Source organism: Procambarus clarkii, chromosome 40 (genome assembly GCF_040958095.1).
Source record: "Procambarus clarkii isolate CNS0578487 chromosome 40, FALCON_Pclarkii_2.0, whole genome shotgun sequence".
NCBI lineage: Eukaryota > Metazoa > Arthropoda > Malacostraca > Decapoda > Cambaridae > Procambarus > Procambarus clarkii.
Genome location: NC_091189.1, coordinates 23,388,227 through 23,404,952, shown reverse-complemented (window position 1 = coordinate 23,404,952; position 16,726 = coordinate 23,388,227). Strand labels below are relative to the sequence as shown.

The 16,726-nt window shown below is 39.5% G+C and overlaps 1 protein-coding gene across 2 annotated transcripts in view; it reads left to right on the top strand.

The window, feature by feature from the left end:
• LOC123757978 (lysine-specific demethylase 9) overlaps nucleotides 1-16,277 on the top strand; it is a 125,943-nt gene extending 109,666 nt beyond the window's left edge. For both annotated transcript variants that reach the window (XM_045742046.2, XM_045742044.2), the window contains exons 8-11: nucleotides 3,175-3,314; nucleotides 3,529-3,668; nucleotides 5,811-5,961; nucleotides 14,445-16,277. In XM_045742046.2, coding sequence (XP_045598002.2) covers nucleotides 3,175-3,314; nucleotides 3,529-3,668; nucleotides 5,811-5,961; nucleotides 14,445-15,310 — 1,297 coding nt within the window. In that variant the 3' untranslated portion in view covers nucleotides 15,311-16,277. The remainder of the gene's footprint in view (nucleotides 1-3,174; nucleotides 3,315-3,528; nucleotides 3,669-5,810; nucleotides 5,962-14,444) is intronic.
• Nucleotides 16,278-16,726: the final 449 nt, after the last annotated feature.

The window sequence follows — 16,726 nt, the reverse complement described above, 5'->3', positions numbered from 1 at the left end:
GAATGTTAGAAAATAATGTAGTCCCAATATACAAAAAGGGCAAGAGGCACTGAACTACAGGCCAGTGTCCCTAACTTGTATATCATGCAAGGTGATGGAGAACATTGTGTGAAAAAACCTGGTAGCACATCTGGAGAGAAGAAACTTCGTGACACACTGCCAACATGGGTTCTGGGATGGCAAAGTTTTCCTCATAGGTTTAATAGAATTCTATGACCAGGTAACAAAAATTAAGCAAGAAAGAGAAGGGTGAGCAGACTTCATTTTCTTGGACTGTCAGAAAGCCTTTGACACAGTAGTCCATAAAAGGCTGCTGCATAAGGTGGAGAAACAGGCAAGAGTAACTGGTAGGGTGCTCCAGTGAATAAGAAAGTACCTAAGCAATAGGAAGTAGTTACTGTGAAGGATGAGACTTAAGAATTGTGTGATCACCAGCAGAGTTTCATAGGGTCTGTACTCAACCCTATCCTGTTTTTGATATACGTAAATGATCTTCCAGAGGGTATAGACTCGTTCCTCTCAATGTTTGCTGACGATGCCAAAATTATGAGAAGGATTAAGACAGGAGGACAGCATGAGGCTTCAAGATGACTTGGACAAACTGTAGGAATGGTCCACCAAATGGTTGTTAGAGTTTAACTTGAGCAAATGTAAAGTAATAAATATAGGTACAGGGAGCAGGAAGCCAGATACAAGATACCATTTGAGAGATGAAATTCTTGAAAATCAGAGACCTTTGCCAGACCTTTCCCCTGAAGCCCATATCAAGAGGATATCATCAGTGACACATGCCAAATTGGTCAACATAAGTATGGCCTTCAGAAACTTGTATAAGTAATCATTCAGAACCTTGTATACCACATACGTCAAATCAATCTTTGGAATGTGCAGCTCTAGTCTGTATCTCATTAACCACCGTGCTGCGCCGAGTTTATTGTGAAATCCCCCCTGTGCGCAGTAAATACAGTGTTCCAAAAATTCTCTTTTCTTCGTAAAATGATAAATTCCCTTCCCTGAACATGTCTATGTAAAAATAAATACCAAATTTCATTTACTTTGGGTGTGGGGACATGGACAAGGTGCGCTGTGACGTCATCAGGGGCTGGTCGCCCGTGTGTGACACGCCCAGACACGGTCGCGCGGGCCATTCAAGCACCGGGGTGTTGCCACAAATATATTTTCAATTATTTGTTCTATGTATTTCCAATGCGGCCGTATTTGTTTTTTATTGTATATGATGCATATTTGTGTCCTTTACAATATTTATACAGTAGAACGTTCATAATGTTCCATGGAACTGTGATGTAGATGTCAGTAATGTCCACAGTAAATGTTTATTGTCCCAATATTACTTGTTAAAAATTCACTAAAATTACAATATATACAGTTTTACACACTATTTACACAGTAACACACTCTGTTACACACTCAGTACTTCAGAAGTGAGTAATAATCAACGAAGTAGTTCATGATACACAGCGCGACTTCACTCTCGTTGCACCAGGTACAGATAGATTTTCGCTTCCTGTTTCTTCATTCTGTGTGCTTACAAATAACAGACTCACGTACACCCTTGGCATTAATACCTGTAGGTGTTATGTAGCCGAGCTTGTAAAATGTAAGGTAGTCTTGAAAAGATTACAGGAAAAAATCAACTTGTATGGTAGTCGTAAAAAATTTGCTATGTAAGGTCCCACACATGAAGAGATTCAGCCAGCCTTAGAGAGAGTTTGTCAGTCAAGAAGAGATCCAGCTATTCTTGAAAATATCTATGGAAAACACCACCATGGAAGTCGCTAACACTGTTCATTTATGCTACTTGTATCAGATGCATCATTATTGAATGCAGAAAATTATTCATCTATGTATCATCTAAATAAATTGGAGATAGCATAGGTTGGCAAGGGTGGCACTCAGAGCTACAACTGGATATGCTCGCTGTATCGTCCTCATAGGTGCTGTATCACTTTCATCCGACTTTTGTGTTAGGTCCTTATTGCACCTAGCTTCACCAATATTATGACCCTTATGCTCTTCAAACAATAAGGTTTGAATTTCACCGACAGAGCATTATCTTTCAACACTGCGTCCGACAGGTGTTTGGGAGCCAGAGGCGCGTGTGCCACCCATGGTTGCTCACTTAGTACTAACCCAGCCAGCAGCCCTAGGTCATTTTGGAAATTTTTTCCAAGATGGCTGCCTCTCCCTGGAGGTCCTAAGAGTCCATTTCGTACACAATCAACCGTGCACACATTTAGAATGGGTACGAAAAAATCAAAGAGTTTTCTCGGTTGGCGCAGTTAAGTGGTTAAGCAAAAGACGGAATTGGAGAAGGTTCAGAGGTTTGCCACCAGACTAGTACCTGAGCTGAAGGATAAGAGCTACAAGGAGAGACTACGGGAACTAACCTCACATCGCTGGAAGACAGAAGAGTTAAAGGAGAGACATGATCACCACATATAAGATTCTCAGAAGAATTAATAGGGTAAATAGACAATTTTATTTAACGCAAGGGGCATAGGCACTAAAGGACACAGGTGGAAATTAAGTACCCAAATGAGCCAGAGACATTTGAAATAACATTTTTAGTCAGAGTAGTTAACAAATGGAATGCATGAGCAAGTGATGTGGTAGAGGCAGACTAATTATTAATAGGAATAAATACATGTTCATATATAATTACATTTGTCTGTACATACATATATTTTCAAAGTTATATGTTTGATACCTGGAGAGGGTTTCTGGAGTTGTTCTACTCACCTTGCCTGGCCTGAGACCAGCCTTAGTCAGTACAGTACAACTTTTTAGAACGAAGAAACTAAATAAAGTGAGAAACAATGAAAATAAATTGACAAAAGTATTCCTGTGTGGCAGCTCACCTAATTTCTACTGAAAAAAGACTACTTCCCTGGGCCACTACAGCTGAATCACAAGAAGTAAAGATTTTTTAATTGGATTTTTGTGCTTCCCGGATGAATTTCAGGAAAAAAATTAATGTGCATTACAGGAGTGTCAAATTTAATACGTGCACAGTGCAGGGCTATAAGTTCATAAATAATGCACCAAGACCTGTGTATTTAATGTGCTGCCATAAACATCGAGTTCGGTACAACCTCAAATTGCGTGCTAAATTGAGAGAATGCTTTACTGTATATTTATGTTTTCCGCTTTCAGGATAGGAATAAATGAGTTGCAACGCCTTCAGTATTTACCTCGTGCCTCTAACGCCAGAGAAATGATGTTTGAAGATCGCACTAAAGCCCATGCTGACCATGTAGGGGCTGGACTTGACAGGAAAACTACTGCAGCTGTTGGTTAGTTATAGCAAATATTTGTAGCTTTGTGTTGATTGAAAAAATCGATCTCTGATTTAAATTATGAATTGTGTGTGTTGCTTATTGCATATATAAACTGTCAATCTGATCAAGTTTGGAAATGGAGATTACATCAGATACTAGAAAGCAAATGATTTAAAGATATCGCTTACAGTTCATGAGATGATTGTAATACTGTAACTTGTCTTTCCAGGAGTGTTAAAAGCTGTCCATTGTGGGAACGACTACTACCATAATCGTGTTGTGAAAGATGTTGTAGCTTTTGATGCCCATGACTTTAATGAGATTGTAGAGAAGCTACAACTAGACCTTCATGAGCCCCCAATATCGCAGGTGTGTTATGTTTGTATGCAAATGTCAGCTGTGATGTTTTGAATATAGATTTTCCATCTATTTCTAGGGGCTGTATTAATTTTACACCAGTTTAAGGTACTGTATTAATTTTGATAGTTCTACCCCAGCCATCTTCCTCAGTTCCTCACATGTTCTTTGTGCTCCCTCTGCAACAAGTAGCTTCTGCAGTGACCACAGTGGATTACTAGATAAATGGCTAACTTGCCAATGGTCATTACTTAGCATTGAGTCATGTTTTATTCATTGCAATATGTTTCAGGAGCATGGTTACTAGTCATCATGCATATCTTTTTCAACTTCCCTGATGGCATCAGTGAATCTCTTATCAAGTGTTTAACTCTGAAGTTTTTGGGTAAATTGGTTATCAATGTGAGACGCGTGGAAAAAGGAACCATGTTATTTCAAAGTACCACACACTCGAGCAACTTGTGAGCAAGAATAGTACCGTGTTCAGAAATCCAAGAATTCTATGTAGGGGATGGTGGGCTTACCTTAAATGCAGCATATTTTGTAAGAGAAGAATGGAAAAGGGAGAGGCCAACCTTAGTGAAAGTGTCCTTGTGCACAGAATGTGGTCTAAAGCAGTGGAGGTACTGTAGCTGTAAGTCAGTTGTTACTCAACGGTGGATTGACTAAGATAGTATTTTATGTAACCTCATACGTGGTAGGAAGAAACACTGAACATTTGTGTCTTTTAGTCATTGGAGGACCACCATTCGATTGTGTTAACAAGTGGTCAAAGGAACAAATACAGATGTGTTGTCTGTGATTGGAGAAACCATGGGATAATTGTTAACAGTGGTTGGAGAACCGCCTCACAGGTGTGTGTTCTGTGGATAAATTATTGTCCACAGGCATTAATAGTGTAGGGTTGCATTTCAACACTAGGAAAGGATAGGACTGAAAAAATGGCATTGCAGTAAAAGGGTGAAGTATAGTACAGTCCATGGTTTACAGAGAATAGTTCAGTTTACAGTTAAAAAAATTTGCATTCATATTTTCAAAGGTGGGCAGAACTTGAGTTCCAAAATGACTGAATTCCTGAAACTCGGTCAACCATGAGTACCTTGATCAGTAAAATCGGCTTTTTTTTCGGGCAGGACTGATATATATTTTTTTTTTAATTTTTTTTTAATTTTTTTTTATAATATATATTTTATATTTTGCTTAGTTATTTTTATAATAACTAGAAGAGAACTGCATGTTAAGGTATATTATTTACAAATACAAAATATCTGTACAGTATTTCCAATTTGATATTGGAATAAATTATGCACCAAATAGTTATTTTAAAGTTGTCAGCTGTGTAGAATCTCTGTAGACAAATGTCATCCAACACTATGGCAACCCAGATGATTTGGGCTGCCATAGAATGCCAAATTGTACAATGCTGACAACAGTGAGGAGAAATGTGAGGCATGTTAGTAGCAAAGTTAGTCATGTCGTGGTGGTTTAGCATGCGGCACTCCTGATCATTGTGGGAGCCCTCTGCCTGCATAATCTGTAGTATGGTGTATCATGTCACAGCAGATCATTTTTTGCCTTCTGCTGGTGTAATACTTAGCTGTGTATTGTGGTGGTATATCGTGCAGCACTTGATCATTACAGGAGCCTACTGCCTTCTGCCAGTATAATCTGTAGTTGCATGTCTTTATTGCAAAGAATCTTTGATATCATATTTTGTCTTTAAGTGTTTTTAGTGAATAGTGAATTTAAATATATATTTAGGAATATCCAGTACTGTATAGTGATTCTGGTGTGTTTAAAGATTATTTGGGACAAAAGATGAATCATTTCCTCCAGAAAACTGAAGGTAAAGAATAGTCTAGTTGACAGTGCTTAAATTTCAAGTCAAGCAACTGGAGCTCCTAGCGGAAGTTGTCAATCATGCTATCATGATTTATAGTGTTTATAATTGTATTTCATTTCAAGTAAATATTTAACATATTTATTGCAACTACAAAGTGGGTCATAGTTTGTCTTCCATATGTGTTGTGACCAGAATCATCTGTCCGTTTTGAGCCAAGACTGGGACTTGGTTCTTTTTGAAGAATGGGTACCTATCTTTGCATATGTATTACAAGAGTGGGACATTTATCAACTAATTTAATTTTTCTTCAGTGTGTTCAGTGGATCGAAGATGCAAAACTGAATCAGATGCGTCGAGATGGAATGAAATTTGCTCGCATCCAACTATGTGACAATGATATTTACTTTCTGCCACGGAATATCATTCATCAGTTCCGCACTGTGACATCAGTTTGCAGCGTTGGTAAGTTGACTGTTGAAGTTTTTTGGCTTTTTAATATATTAAATTAATAGCAAGAAGATTGCTCTTTAATATTTTAAGGAGCAAGTACTTTGGGTACAATAGAGTTTCCCACATTTAATAGATTTTTAAGGGCCGTTCATACAAAAAATATTTAAAAAAAAGTAAGCAAGAAAGAGGAAAGAGGAAAGCCAGAAAGAGGAAACTGGCACCTCCACACTGGTGGTGACAGTGACCCAGGGAACAGCCAGAGAGTGAAGCCACCCACTAAACTCCAGGTTGCCATCTACAGTATACCCTGGAACATGCAGCTGGGTAGGGTTTGAGATAATGGGAACAGACAAATTCGTCTTACATATTGAATGTTGTAATACACACTTGCAAGATTAGATAAGTACAAGAGCTTGGCATTCGTGCAAATACAGAACACTGGCAACCCCATTCCAAGCGTGCAGCAAAACAAGGCAAAATGGGAGTAAACAAACTAATTTGTGGCTATTGTAATAAAACCTTAAAGTCTAAGGCAACAGAATTTGAATGTTATATATGTAAAAATAGATTTCATTCAGTTTGTACAGTAGTAACACCACGGGGCTCAGAGCTGGCCATTTGCTTTGGGTATGTAAAAATTGCCTGCCATCATGGAATATCATAAAAAACTTTCTAGATAACATGATGCATGACTGGAAAATATGATTCAATGAAAGCCTACCAGCCATCCAGAAAGAGTGGGAAATGAACAACAATAATCCTAATAGACCAGGGGCGGACGGAGACTATAGTCAGGGAGGAAACTGGAGCAGAAATTCAGGAAGTTGTAAACTCTAATTCAGTGTGCCTGGATGCAGACAACAGTAGACTACAAAATATAACAGACAGCACTGACAACTCGATAGGTCCAAACACTACAACGGTTTCCGATAGAACGAGTCAGACCAGAAGGACAGATAAATGCAAATTTTATGTAAAGGGCATATGCAGACATAGATATGCTGGTAATAAGAAAGGATTAGAATGCAGTTACCATCCCAAAATGTTTTTAAATATGCTTAGGAAAGGACAGTGTCGATTTGGATCAACATGTAGGTTTTTCATTCTGACAAGTGCCAAACCTCACTTGAGGACAGAAAATGCTATGACTTCAGCTGCCCATACTTTCACGTGAAAGGCTCGGAACGCTACATAAAGAGTGGCAAGCATGATAATGGATTTGCAGGAAACTCAAATAATTTTTATACCAAGCCAAAACAGATTTCAAAAGGGGGAACATAGAGAATGGATGGAACTGGATGCCAGACCCACTTGTATACCAGAATCACAGATACAATTACACACCAAAAGGGGAACTAATACTACGACAGGCAGCTGCCCTGCAACAATCAGCTCTGGGCCAAACAAACTCAATATGTCCACGCATAATGTACCTACCAAAAAAGTCTCCCAGTCAAACTATCCTAAATAGAGTACCCTCATTCATCTTTGCCAACATACAAGGATTAAAACAAGAACAAAAAATAAAGTACAACTCATAAATGGCCGCCTCACCGAGTCAAATGCAGTATTTGTAGCTTTCACAGAAACCCCATGCAGGGGAATTCTTGGACAGTGAGATCTGGATACCAGGATATAATCTATACAGGTGTGATAGAGTAATTAGGTCACATAGAGTAGCGGGTCTGTATATTAGGGAAGACCTAGTATGCTTGGAGCTCCTTAACTCTACAAATGAGGTGGTAGAAGTACTGGGAGTAAAAATAGAGAAAATAAACTTATTATTATTCTAATATACAAACCTGCCAGATGCAATGGCTGAGGAATTCGCAGAACAGATAAATAATATAGAGAATGGCCCTGATAATTTGGCAAACCCGATACCTGATATTATCTTCCTTGGTGACTTCAACTTGCCACATCTAAGATGGCGAATAGCAAACAATAACATTATACCAGGAAATCTATCAGGACATAACTAACCACAGATTAGAGAACTGCTTAGATTCTATGACAAATTTCCACTCAACCAGCAGATATCAGAGCCAACAAGAAACTAAAATATTCTAGATCTGGTCTTTACAAACAATGAAGACATAATCGGGGATATTACGATATCAAATACCACATACTCAGATCACAAGCTCAATGAAGTGCAAACTACCATCAATACTCAGAATAGACCTAAACTAATGATCAAGCGAGAGGGGTTATTCAGTAAATTCAATTTTAATAATAAAAGGATAGACTACAGACAAACAGGGAACTTACTAAATATTCCATGGGAAACTGTTCTAAGTAATACAAGTCCTACAAAAGGGATAGAAAAACTGACTTCAGAAGCATATTGAGTCTGTCTGAAACATGTTCTTTTGAGGAAAGCCAGAAAGAGGTCCAAGGTAGAAAGAGAACGCAGACAACACTATAAAAGAAGGAAAAAATAACGGAAATGCTTAAGCAGACACGACTTTCCGTACAAAGAAGGAATAATTTAAACAGGGAGATTGAAGAAATCGAGCGGAAATTGCAACACACATATCAGTCTGAAGAAAGGCAGTTAGAACAGAAAGCCATTCAGGAAATGAAGAAAAAATACAAAATATTTCTTCACATATGCGAAATCAAAAACAAAAACCCACTGCCAGTATTGGCAGTGGATTTTCCCCAGTGGCACTGGTTCACCAGAACCAGTGAAAAGCAGAGGTGCCATTGGCACAATCAGAGAACACTGTATAAACATCAGAGGTCCATGGTTGTTCAATATCCTCCCAGCGAGCATAAGAAATATTGCCGGAACAACCGTGGACATCTTCAAGAGAAAACTAGATCATTTTCTCCAAGGAGTGCTGGACCAACCGAGCTGTGGTGAATATGTGGGCCTGCAGGCTGCTCCAAGCAACAGCCTAATGGACCAAGCTCTCACAAGTCAAGCCTGGCCTCGGGCCGAGCTTTGGGAGTAGAAAAACTCCCAGAACTCCATCAAGCAGGTTAAATAGAAAGTGTGTAAACAGCTGTGGCAACATTGTAGCTCAAAGCTTGTGTTTGTGCACAAGCGTAAACAGTTTTTTTCTGGGGTGCCCCGTTGGTTCCCCGAAGCTATCCAGGCTGATATGAATCTACTAGCTTTCTGGCATCAAAGTGCATGAAGTTTTTGCGTACTAGGAACCACGAGCTAGAACCTGGCCCCCCCTCAGAGAGGCACAAGGAGCAATGGCTTATATAAAAAAAGTGTAGTTGGGAGCATTCTATGTCTGCCGTCGACTGGGTCTGGCATCCAGAAAGGAAGGCGCAACAAAACAAATCCTTATTCTGGTGAAAATATTGCTACCGAAAGCGGAATGAGTGGACAGAACTCCCAAATGAAAATTTGCAAACAAGCATGGCGTATCACATTGCCACGCTGCTGTCTGTTCAACTCCCCACCCCCTCCCCAGGAGGGGTAAGGGGGAGTCCCAGACCTTCATGCTGGCGATCCAGCTGGCAGTTCTTAGGCTGGATGTCAAAAATACTCAAAAACACCGCCGACCGGAGGGAGGGAGGGATTCCGGGGAGCCTCGGGGTATCACCCAGAAAATGGCATTTCATTACATTCAACGCTGGTTTTCTGGGGGGAGCCCTGTCGGCTTCCTGGAGCTAACTACCCAAAGACAAGGAAAAACACAGGGACTTAACGGGGAGGTAGTCAGTCCTCACTCCTCAACGCGAAGTCGAGATAATTGGCTGCAATCGCTGACCCAATGCAACGCAGGCCCTACTAGGTTCAGAAACATTGACAAGGTAGTGAGCGGCCAGGATCCTGTTCGACCTCCAAAAACCCCATGCCCAAATGTTAAACCAAGACATGTTGCCAAAGATGGCAGCCAAAGCAGCAAAATTACGAATGTCATGGGCACGGTGATAGACCGCAGGCTGGCTAGACTTAATAACCCTATAGACGACCTGGGAGAGCATAGCCCGGGAACAGGGAAGGGGGGAAACCGGGTCAACCCAAAGCGCATCCCCAGCCACCGAAGTCATGGTGCGCAAATAATGCCGGAGAGCCGGAACCAGGCACAACACATGATGCACCCCCGGCCTGACCAACCAAAAATCAACAACCTAAGGACCCCTCTGGAAAGCCGGTCAATATTGTTTATAGTCTATCACGATAATATTGTCATGAAACTAGCACGAGCTCGCGCTCTCCTTCTTTCCCCTTCATTTGGGAGGGAGGCAGCTTGGATCAGCTGGCAACTCCACCCTCAGTTCTTTGCTGATGGTAGTCAATGCCTGGCTGTTCCTCTTAGTCAATCTGGCTTTGGTCTGTCATCAGCTGAATGGTGCTTTGAGGCTGTTCCTATGCATCGTTGTGCAGCAGAAGCCAGGAGTTTAGTGTGCTTGGAACTGCATGTGCCCAGGGTTTCCGTCTCTGTGTGCTCCTTAAGTACAGTATTGCCCTTGCACTGTGACTTTTTTTTCCTGGAGTGTTTGGGGATCACTTCCTTAACACTTACCCTGGCCCAGCGGGCGACCTGCCACACACCGCAAGGTTGGACGAGCGTTGCCCATGAGCACACAACCACACTCCAGTGTTTATACTCTTTCATTTTTCTCACCTCAATTTTTCGTGCTACGTCGTTCAGTTTGGTATCAAATTGTTCGGAACAGAATGCTATGAAGAGATATTTGCATATAAGAACATCTCTCTCACTTTTCTATACTTTCGACAAATACTGTACTCAATAACTTTTCCCTCGTACGTATTCCTTTCACTGCTTTCATCATCGAATGGCTCTGTTCTCGATCACTATCCATCTTGAAGTAAATTTGCAGTGTTTATAAAGCAGGTAACAACAAATACCTGAAATTAAATAACAAGAAAGGGGAAACTTTTTGACTGAAGGGGACGCCGTGGCTGCCTCCAGCAAGGTCACGAGAACAGTGAGTCTTCAGCGTGGGTGGGCACCCACACACACAGCGGGGTCGGTATGCCACGTAGGGTATATGGAGAAAAGGAAGATATTGGCACGCATTTTAAAAGAAGTCCCATATTATTCACACAATAGGTTGAACTGTAGACACTCGATTATCCGGGATTCGATCATCCGGAAAACGCCATTATACGGCCAAAATCGTGACCGGATAAAGTTATCTCAATATCCGGCCAAAATGACCGTGGGAGCCGGATAAAAAAATTTGAGCCGGTTAACTTGCTGCCGATGTTACACTATCCGAACAGTCAGCCGGATAATCATTGAATTGTCCGGATATGAAAGCCATGGGGCAGGCCGTACGGTATTAATCCCGTCTGGCTGTGGCTCGAGGCGCATGGTGGAGGAGGGTGTGGGGTGGGTGGGTCGTGTCGGGGGGAGAGGGGAGCGTTGGGAGGGACCACCTGGGTACAGGAATTACCATTAATTTTAGAACAATTCATCATAGCCAAAAACAAAAGAAATACTAGTAATTATGTAATAACAAATATATAAGTTTCCTAAAAACAATTTGCACAGGCTGAAGTTTCCTTCAAAAATTTTGTGTTTTTTCCTCCTGGCGGCCTACATAACGTGTTATAGCTGCCCAAAATGGACGTGTCCAATCCTGGTCAACCCATATGCCCCTGTCTCGTGTTATACCACAATGCTGTGCCATTAGTGAAATATTTTTATAAATAACTTTTTTATTTTCATAGTAACTTTGAACATTTTTGGCCAAGACTATGTCTGGTAGAAGCATCAATTGTTGTGAAGGTGTTAAGAGGAGGAAGGTTGTCCTAACAATTAAAGACAAGTTACTTGTTATACAACATTGTGAAAATGGCCGGTCAAAGTGAAGTGAAGCCTGAGGTGAACCAAAGAGCTGATCATACAACAGGCCAATGAACATGGAAGGCAATCTAAACTTGATTCTTATATGGAAAGAAAATCAAGCCAAGCGCCTTCAACAAGTGAGGCGTCACAGGCAAGCCAAGCGCCTTCAAGTGAGGTGTCACAGGCAAGCCAAGCGCCTTCAACAAGTGAGGTGTCACAGGCAAGCCAAGCGCCTTCAACAAGTAAGGCGTCACAGGCAAGCCAAGCGCCTTCAACAAGTGAGGCATCACAGGCAAGAAAAATGCCTTCAACCAGTGAGGTTAAAGTCAAAACTAACTTTGCTTAATGATGCAAATGGCGTCATTAATTAAAAAAATTTGAAAGTTCTGTCTCCACTCGATTATCCGGACTATATGGGAAAGCTCCCCCCAGTCGGATAATCACGTGTTCCGGATAATGGTACTTTTTCAACTCTGAGTCCAAAACAAACCATTTGCAACTATTTTTATACTACAAACAACATAATTTGAATTGCCTTGCCATATATAATTATTAAATATTCAACTAGAAACCTCAACTTACTGTGTTGTTGTTCATCTTCTTGATTGTACAGTAATTTTAAGTGTTAATTTTAGTGTTGTGTTAGTATAGGTTACATAAATTGTCAAGAATTATTAACTTCAAGATGTGTGGCATCAATCAAGAAGATGAACAACAACACAGTAAGTTGAGGTTTCTAGTTGAATATTTAATAATTATATATGGCAAGGCAATTCAAATTATGTTGTTTGTAGTATAAAAATAGTTGGAAATGGTTTGTTTTGGACTCGGAGGTGAAAAAGTACCATTATCCGGAACACGTGATTATCCGACTGGGGGGAGCTTTCCCATATAGTCCGGATAATCGAGTGGAGACAGAACTTTCAAATTTTTTTAATTAATGACGCCATTTGCATCATCATGCACTCTGTGTGTTTTGGTTTTATGCCGCATATTGAGCCATCAGGCAGAGAAAGTATTAAAATGAAATATAACTAACCAAAAATAAACATTATTAAAATAATAATTTTTATGATATAGTGAGTAAGTGATGATGCATACTGGCAGGCTAATTCTTTAGTTCTACAACTAACTCCAGCTCATTAACTAATAAGAAATTTAGTTTAATTAAACCAGTTGGAATTGTTATGACTAATTTGAGAAGTTTTAGGTAACAGTAACTGTAATGCCACTAAGAGTCCAGGGGCCAGGATTTACCAAGCATTTATGCCAACCACATTTGAACCCCATTATATTTTTTTTGAGAATATCGGTAGCTTTACTTTTATCTAATGGTTTTTGAGCTCCCAAGTAGCACAAAGATATTTATAACAATAAAAACCTTAGATTGTGAACTTTTAAAGCTGTAAACTGTTCAATAAATGTAAATAAAGCTACCATTTCTGTTCAAAGGTGTACAGGTTTCAAAGATGTATGATAAATTCTGGCCTGGAGCTCATATTTTTTCTTTAGTTTATGGGTTTGCTGCTGGCACTGATCACCAAGGTACGGTGGTAGCACAATACTTGATATGCTGTTGTAATTACCCAAGTGTAGTTACAGGATGAGAGCTATGCTCGTGGTGTCCCGTCTACCCAGCACTCTGTTATATAACGCTTTGAAATGACTGACAGTTTTGGCCTCCACCACCACCGCACTTAACTTGTTCCAACCATCTACCACTCTGTTTGCAAAAGTGAATTTTCATATATTTCTTTGGCATCTTTGTTTAGTTAATTTAAATCCATGACTTCTTGTTCTTGAAGTTCCAGGTCTCAGGAAATCTTCCCTATCAATTTTGTCAATTCCTGTTACTATTTTGTATGTAGTGATCATATCATCTTTTTCTTTTGTCTTCTAGTTTTAGCATATTTAATGCCGCTAACCTCTCCTTGTAGCTCTTGCTCTTTAGTTCTGGGAGCCACTTATTAGCATGTCTTTGCACCTTTTCCAGATTGTTGATGTGCTTCTTAAGATATGGGCACCACACAACTGCTGCATATTCTAGCTTTGGCCTAACAAAAGTCGTAAACAATTTCTTTAGTATATCGCCATCCATGTATTTAAAAGCAATTCTGAAGTTAGATGGTGATAGTTTTCTATCTAGAACCACCCCTAGATCTCTTTCTTTATCAGAATTCTGTCAAGATTTCTCACATAATTTATAGGTTGTGTGGGGTCTATGTTCTCCTGTTCCACATTCCATAACATGGCATTTATTCACATTAAATTCCATTTGCCAAGTGGTGCTTCATAAACTTATTTTGTCAATCTCTTCTTGAAGGACATGGCAATCATCTAAGTTTCTTATCTTTCCTATTATCTTCCTATTATCTTAGCATCATCAGCAAACATGTTCATATAATTCTGTATTCCATCTGGTAGATCATTTATGTAGACAATGAACATCACTGGTGCAAGAACTGAACTCTGTGGTACTCCACTTGTGACATTTCTCCAGTCCGATACATTGCTTCTGATTACTGCCCTCATTTTTCTATGTCAGAAAATTTTTCATCCATGTTAGAAGTTTACCTGTCACCCCTCCAATATTTTCCAGTTTCCAGAACAACCTCTTATGTGGAACTCTGTCGAGAGCTGTTGTATATTCATGCTGAGGCCTTTAGACAGGCAGAAATTCATAGAGCTAATATTTTTTTTTTTTTTCAGCATGGCACGTACAGCTGAAGCAGTATTACCTTCCTAAAACTTCAGAGAAAGAGAAGGAAAATGACAAGGAAATGCCTGTCAAACAAGAAGCCTCACCAGTCCTCTCTCCAATTAAAACAGAACTCCAAGATAAAAAGAAGTCGTCATCTGTTTCTTCAACTCCATCTAAGCACCACAAGAGTCACAAGCATGAGAGAAAGGACAAACATGAGAAGGAAAGACACGATAAGCACAGGCACAAACATAAGGACAAGGACAGAGACAAAGACAAACATAAGGACCATCATCGAGGTGAACGTAGGAGTGAACACAAAAGCAAAAAGAGAGAGAGGCCAGAGAAGGATGAAACGGAGAAAGTAAAGAAACGGCTAAGAATGGACTCCAGTTCCTCACTTGATGAACCAGTTGTGGAAGGTAAGAATGAGAAAAGTATTTCAGGTGATACAGGGGAACCGGAGGCTAAGAAGCCCAAAGTAGAAGAAAATGGACCTAAAGATGAAACAAAGATTGAAGTAAAAGATGAATTAAACATTGAACCAAAAGAAGATTTGAAAGTTGATATCACTGGCGAATCGGAATTATTACCAGAAACAACTATTACCCCACTAGAAAATCAGGTAGATGTTACAGACAAAACTGTTGACATTACTGAAGAGTGCCCCGAAAATAACAAAATAAGCTTAGAGGCTAGTCAAGTGAAAAAGGAAAATGGAAGCCTTGAAAAATCAGTTGCTGCCTCTAAAGTGAAAGCCACTGGAGCAGTAAACAGACCAAAAACTCCAAACAAAACTACAGGTGGACAACCAGCATGTGATGTTCTTGAGTCCATTATGGCTGGGATGTCACAGTCAGGTATGCACAAATAATGCATGAGAAAGTGTTACTTGAATATAGAATTTCTTAAATATGTAGAAAACACTTGTGAACTCAATTTTTTGGGGGGATGAACATAAAGGATTATAATAAAGACTGAGTTCCATTAATAAATGATATGCATTTAATGCCTTAGATACATCAACAAGTATGTTGTGTGACCTGGTGATGCTCCTTCTTGGTGTCCTAATCAGTATGAGAAGAAACACTTCATTCTTACAAGGGTTTCAATTGCTTCTAAACACACCTAAGTGATGTTCACTTCAAATTCCCTGTGTTCTCTATAGATAGAGATGTATATTGCTGTAGATATTATGCCAACATATTTATTCATAGATTTCACTAAAATAGGGTAGAGTTGGGTAATAATAAAATACCAGAAAGCCTTGTAACTGAATATCTTGTGCCAGTTCTCTCTTTCAATGGTAGCATGCTTTGAAGATCAAAAGGCATTCAATAGTTAGTGCAAAAAAGTGACAAAAGGCCTAAGAGAACTGACATTTTGTCAATTCTTACAAACATTTTGTAGTCAAATTGGATATTTTTTTGTTTTGTATGATAAGACAAAATATTCTCCCATTCTCACAATTTGACAAGCATCAGATTTGAAGTGGCTTTTGCCTAACATGAAGTGTAGGAACCTAGGGTATCCACCCAATCATCAAGGCCAATGTGCATTAATCTGAGAAATTATCAATATTGAGGTGCTTTCCATTTCACTAAGCCACTGGAATTTTAACACCTTAGTTGGTATCTTGGCAATTGTGGTGCATTCAGTGAGAGGACAGATTAATATATCTTGCCTGGTTGCTGTGCTTAAGAGACTGTTATTATCAGTTAATGTGAAGTAATATAAGTAATGATCTGGATGTGTTGTGATGATCTTACCAAGAGGAAGGCCTCTGCTTGTGAGAGGAAGTGCAATATAAATGTAATTGGTCCTCAGTATAATTTTATAAATATTTTTTATTTTATTTACCAAATTTCAATAGATTTGCCAACAAGTTAATGAGTACCATGGCAAATATTCATCACCAGCCATAATTGCAGCAGCAAATAAATAATGTGTGTGTATAATATATATATATATATATATATATATATATATATATTTTATTTATTTATTGTGTGTGTGTGTGTGTAAATCACGAAAAATAAACACGTGATTAAAAATGTGACAGTGTCAGACCACGAGGAAAATTGAAACAGAAACTTTCCTAAGTACCTAAGTACTTTTGTATATTAACACTATCGGTCACTGGGCAGGCGCGCGGTCAACTTAGGGGTCATGCACCCGACATGCGGGCGAGCGCACGGTGACACCTAAATGTGTATACTCGTTTCAGCTTTCTCACCTTAATTCTCGTGCTACATCGCTCGTTTTGGTATCATTGTGTTCACAATTAAAT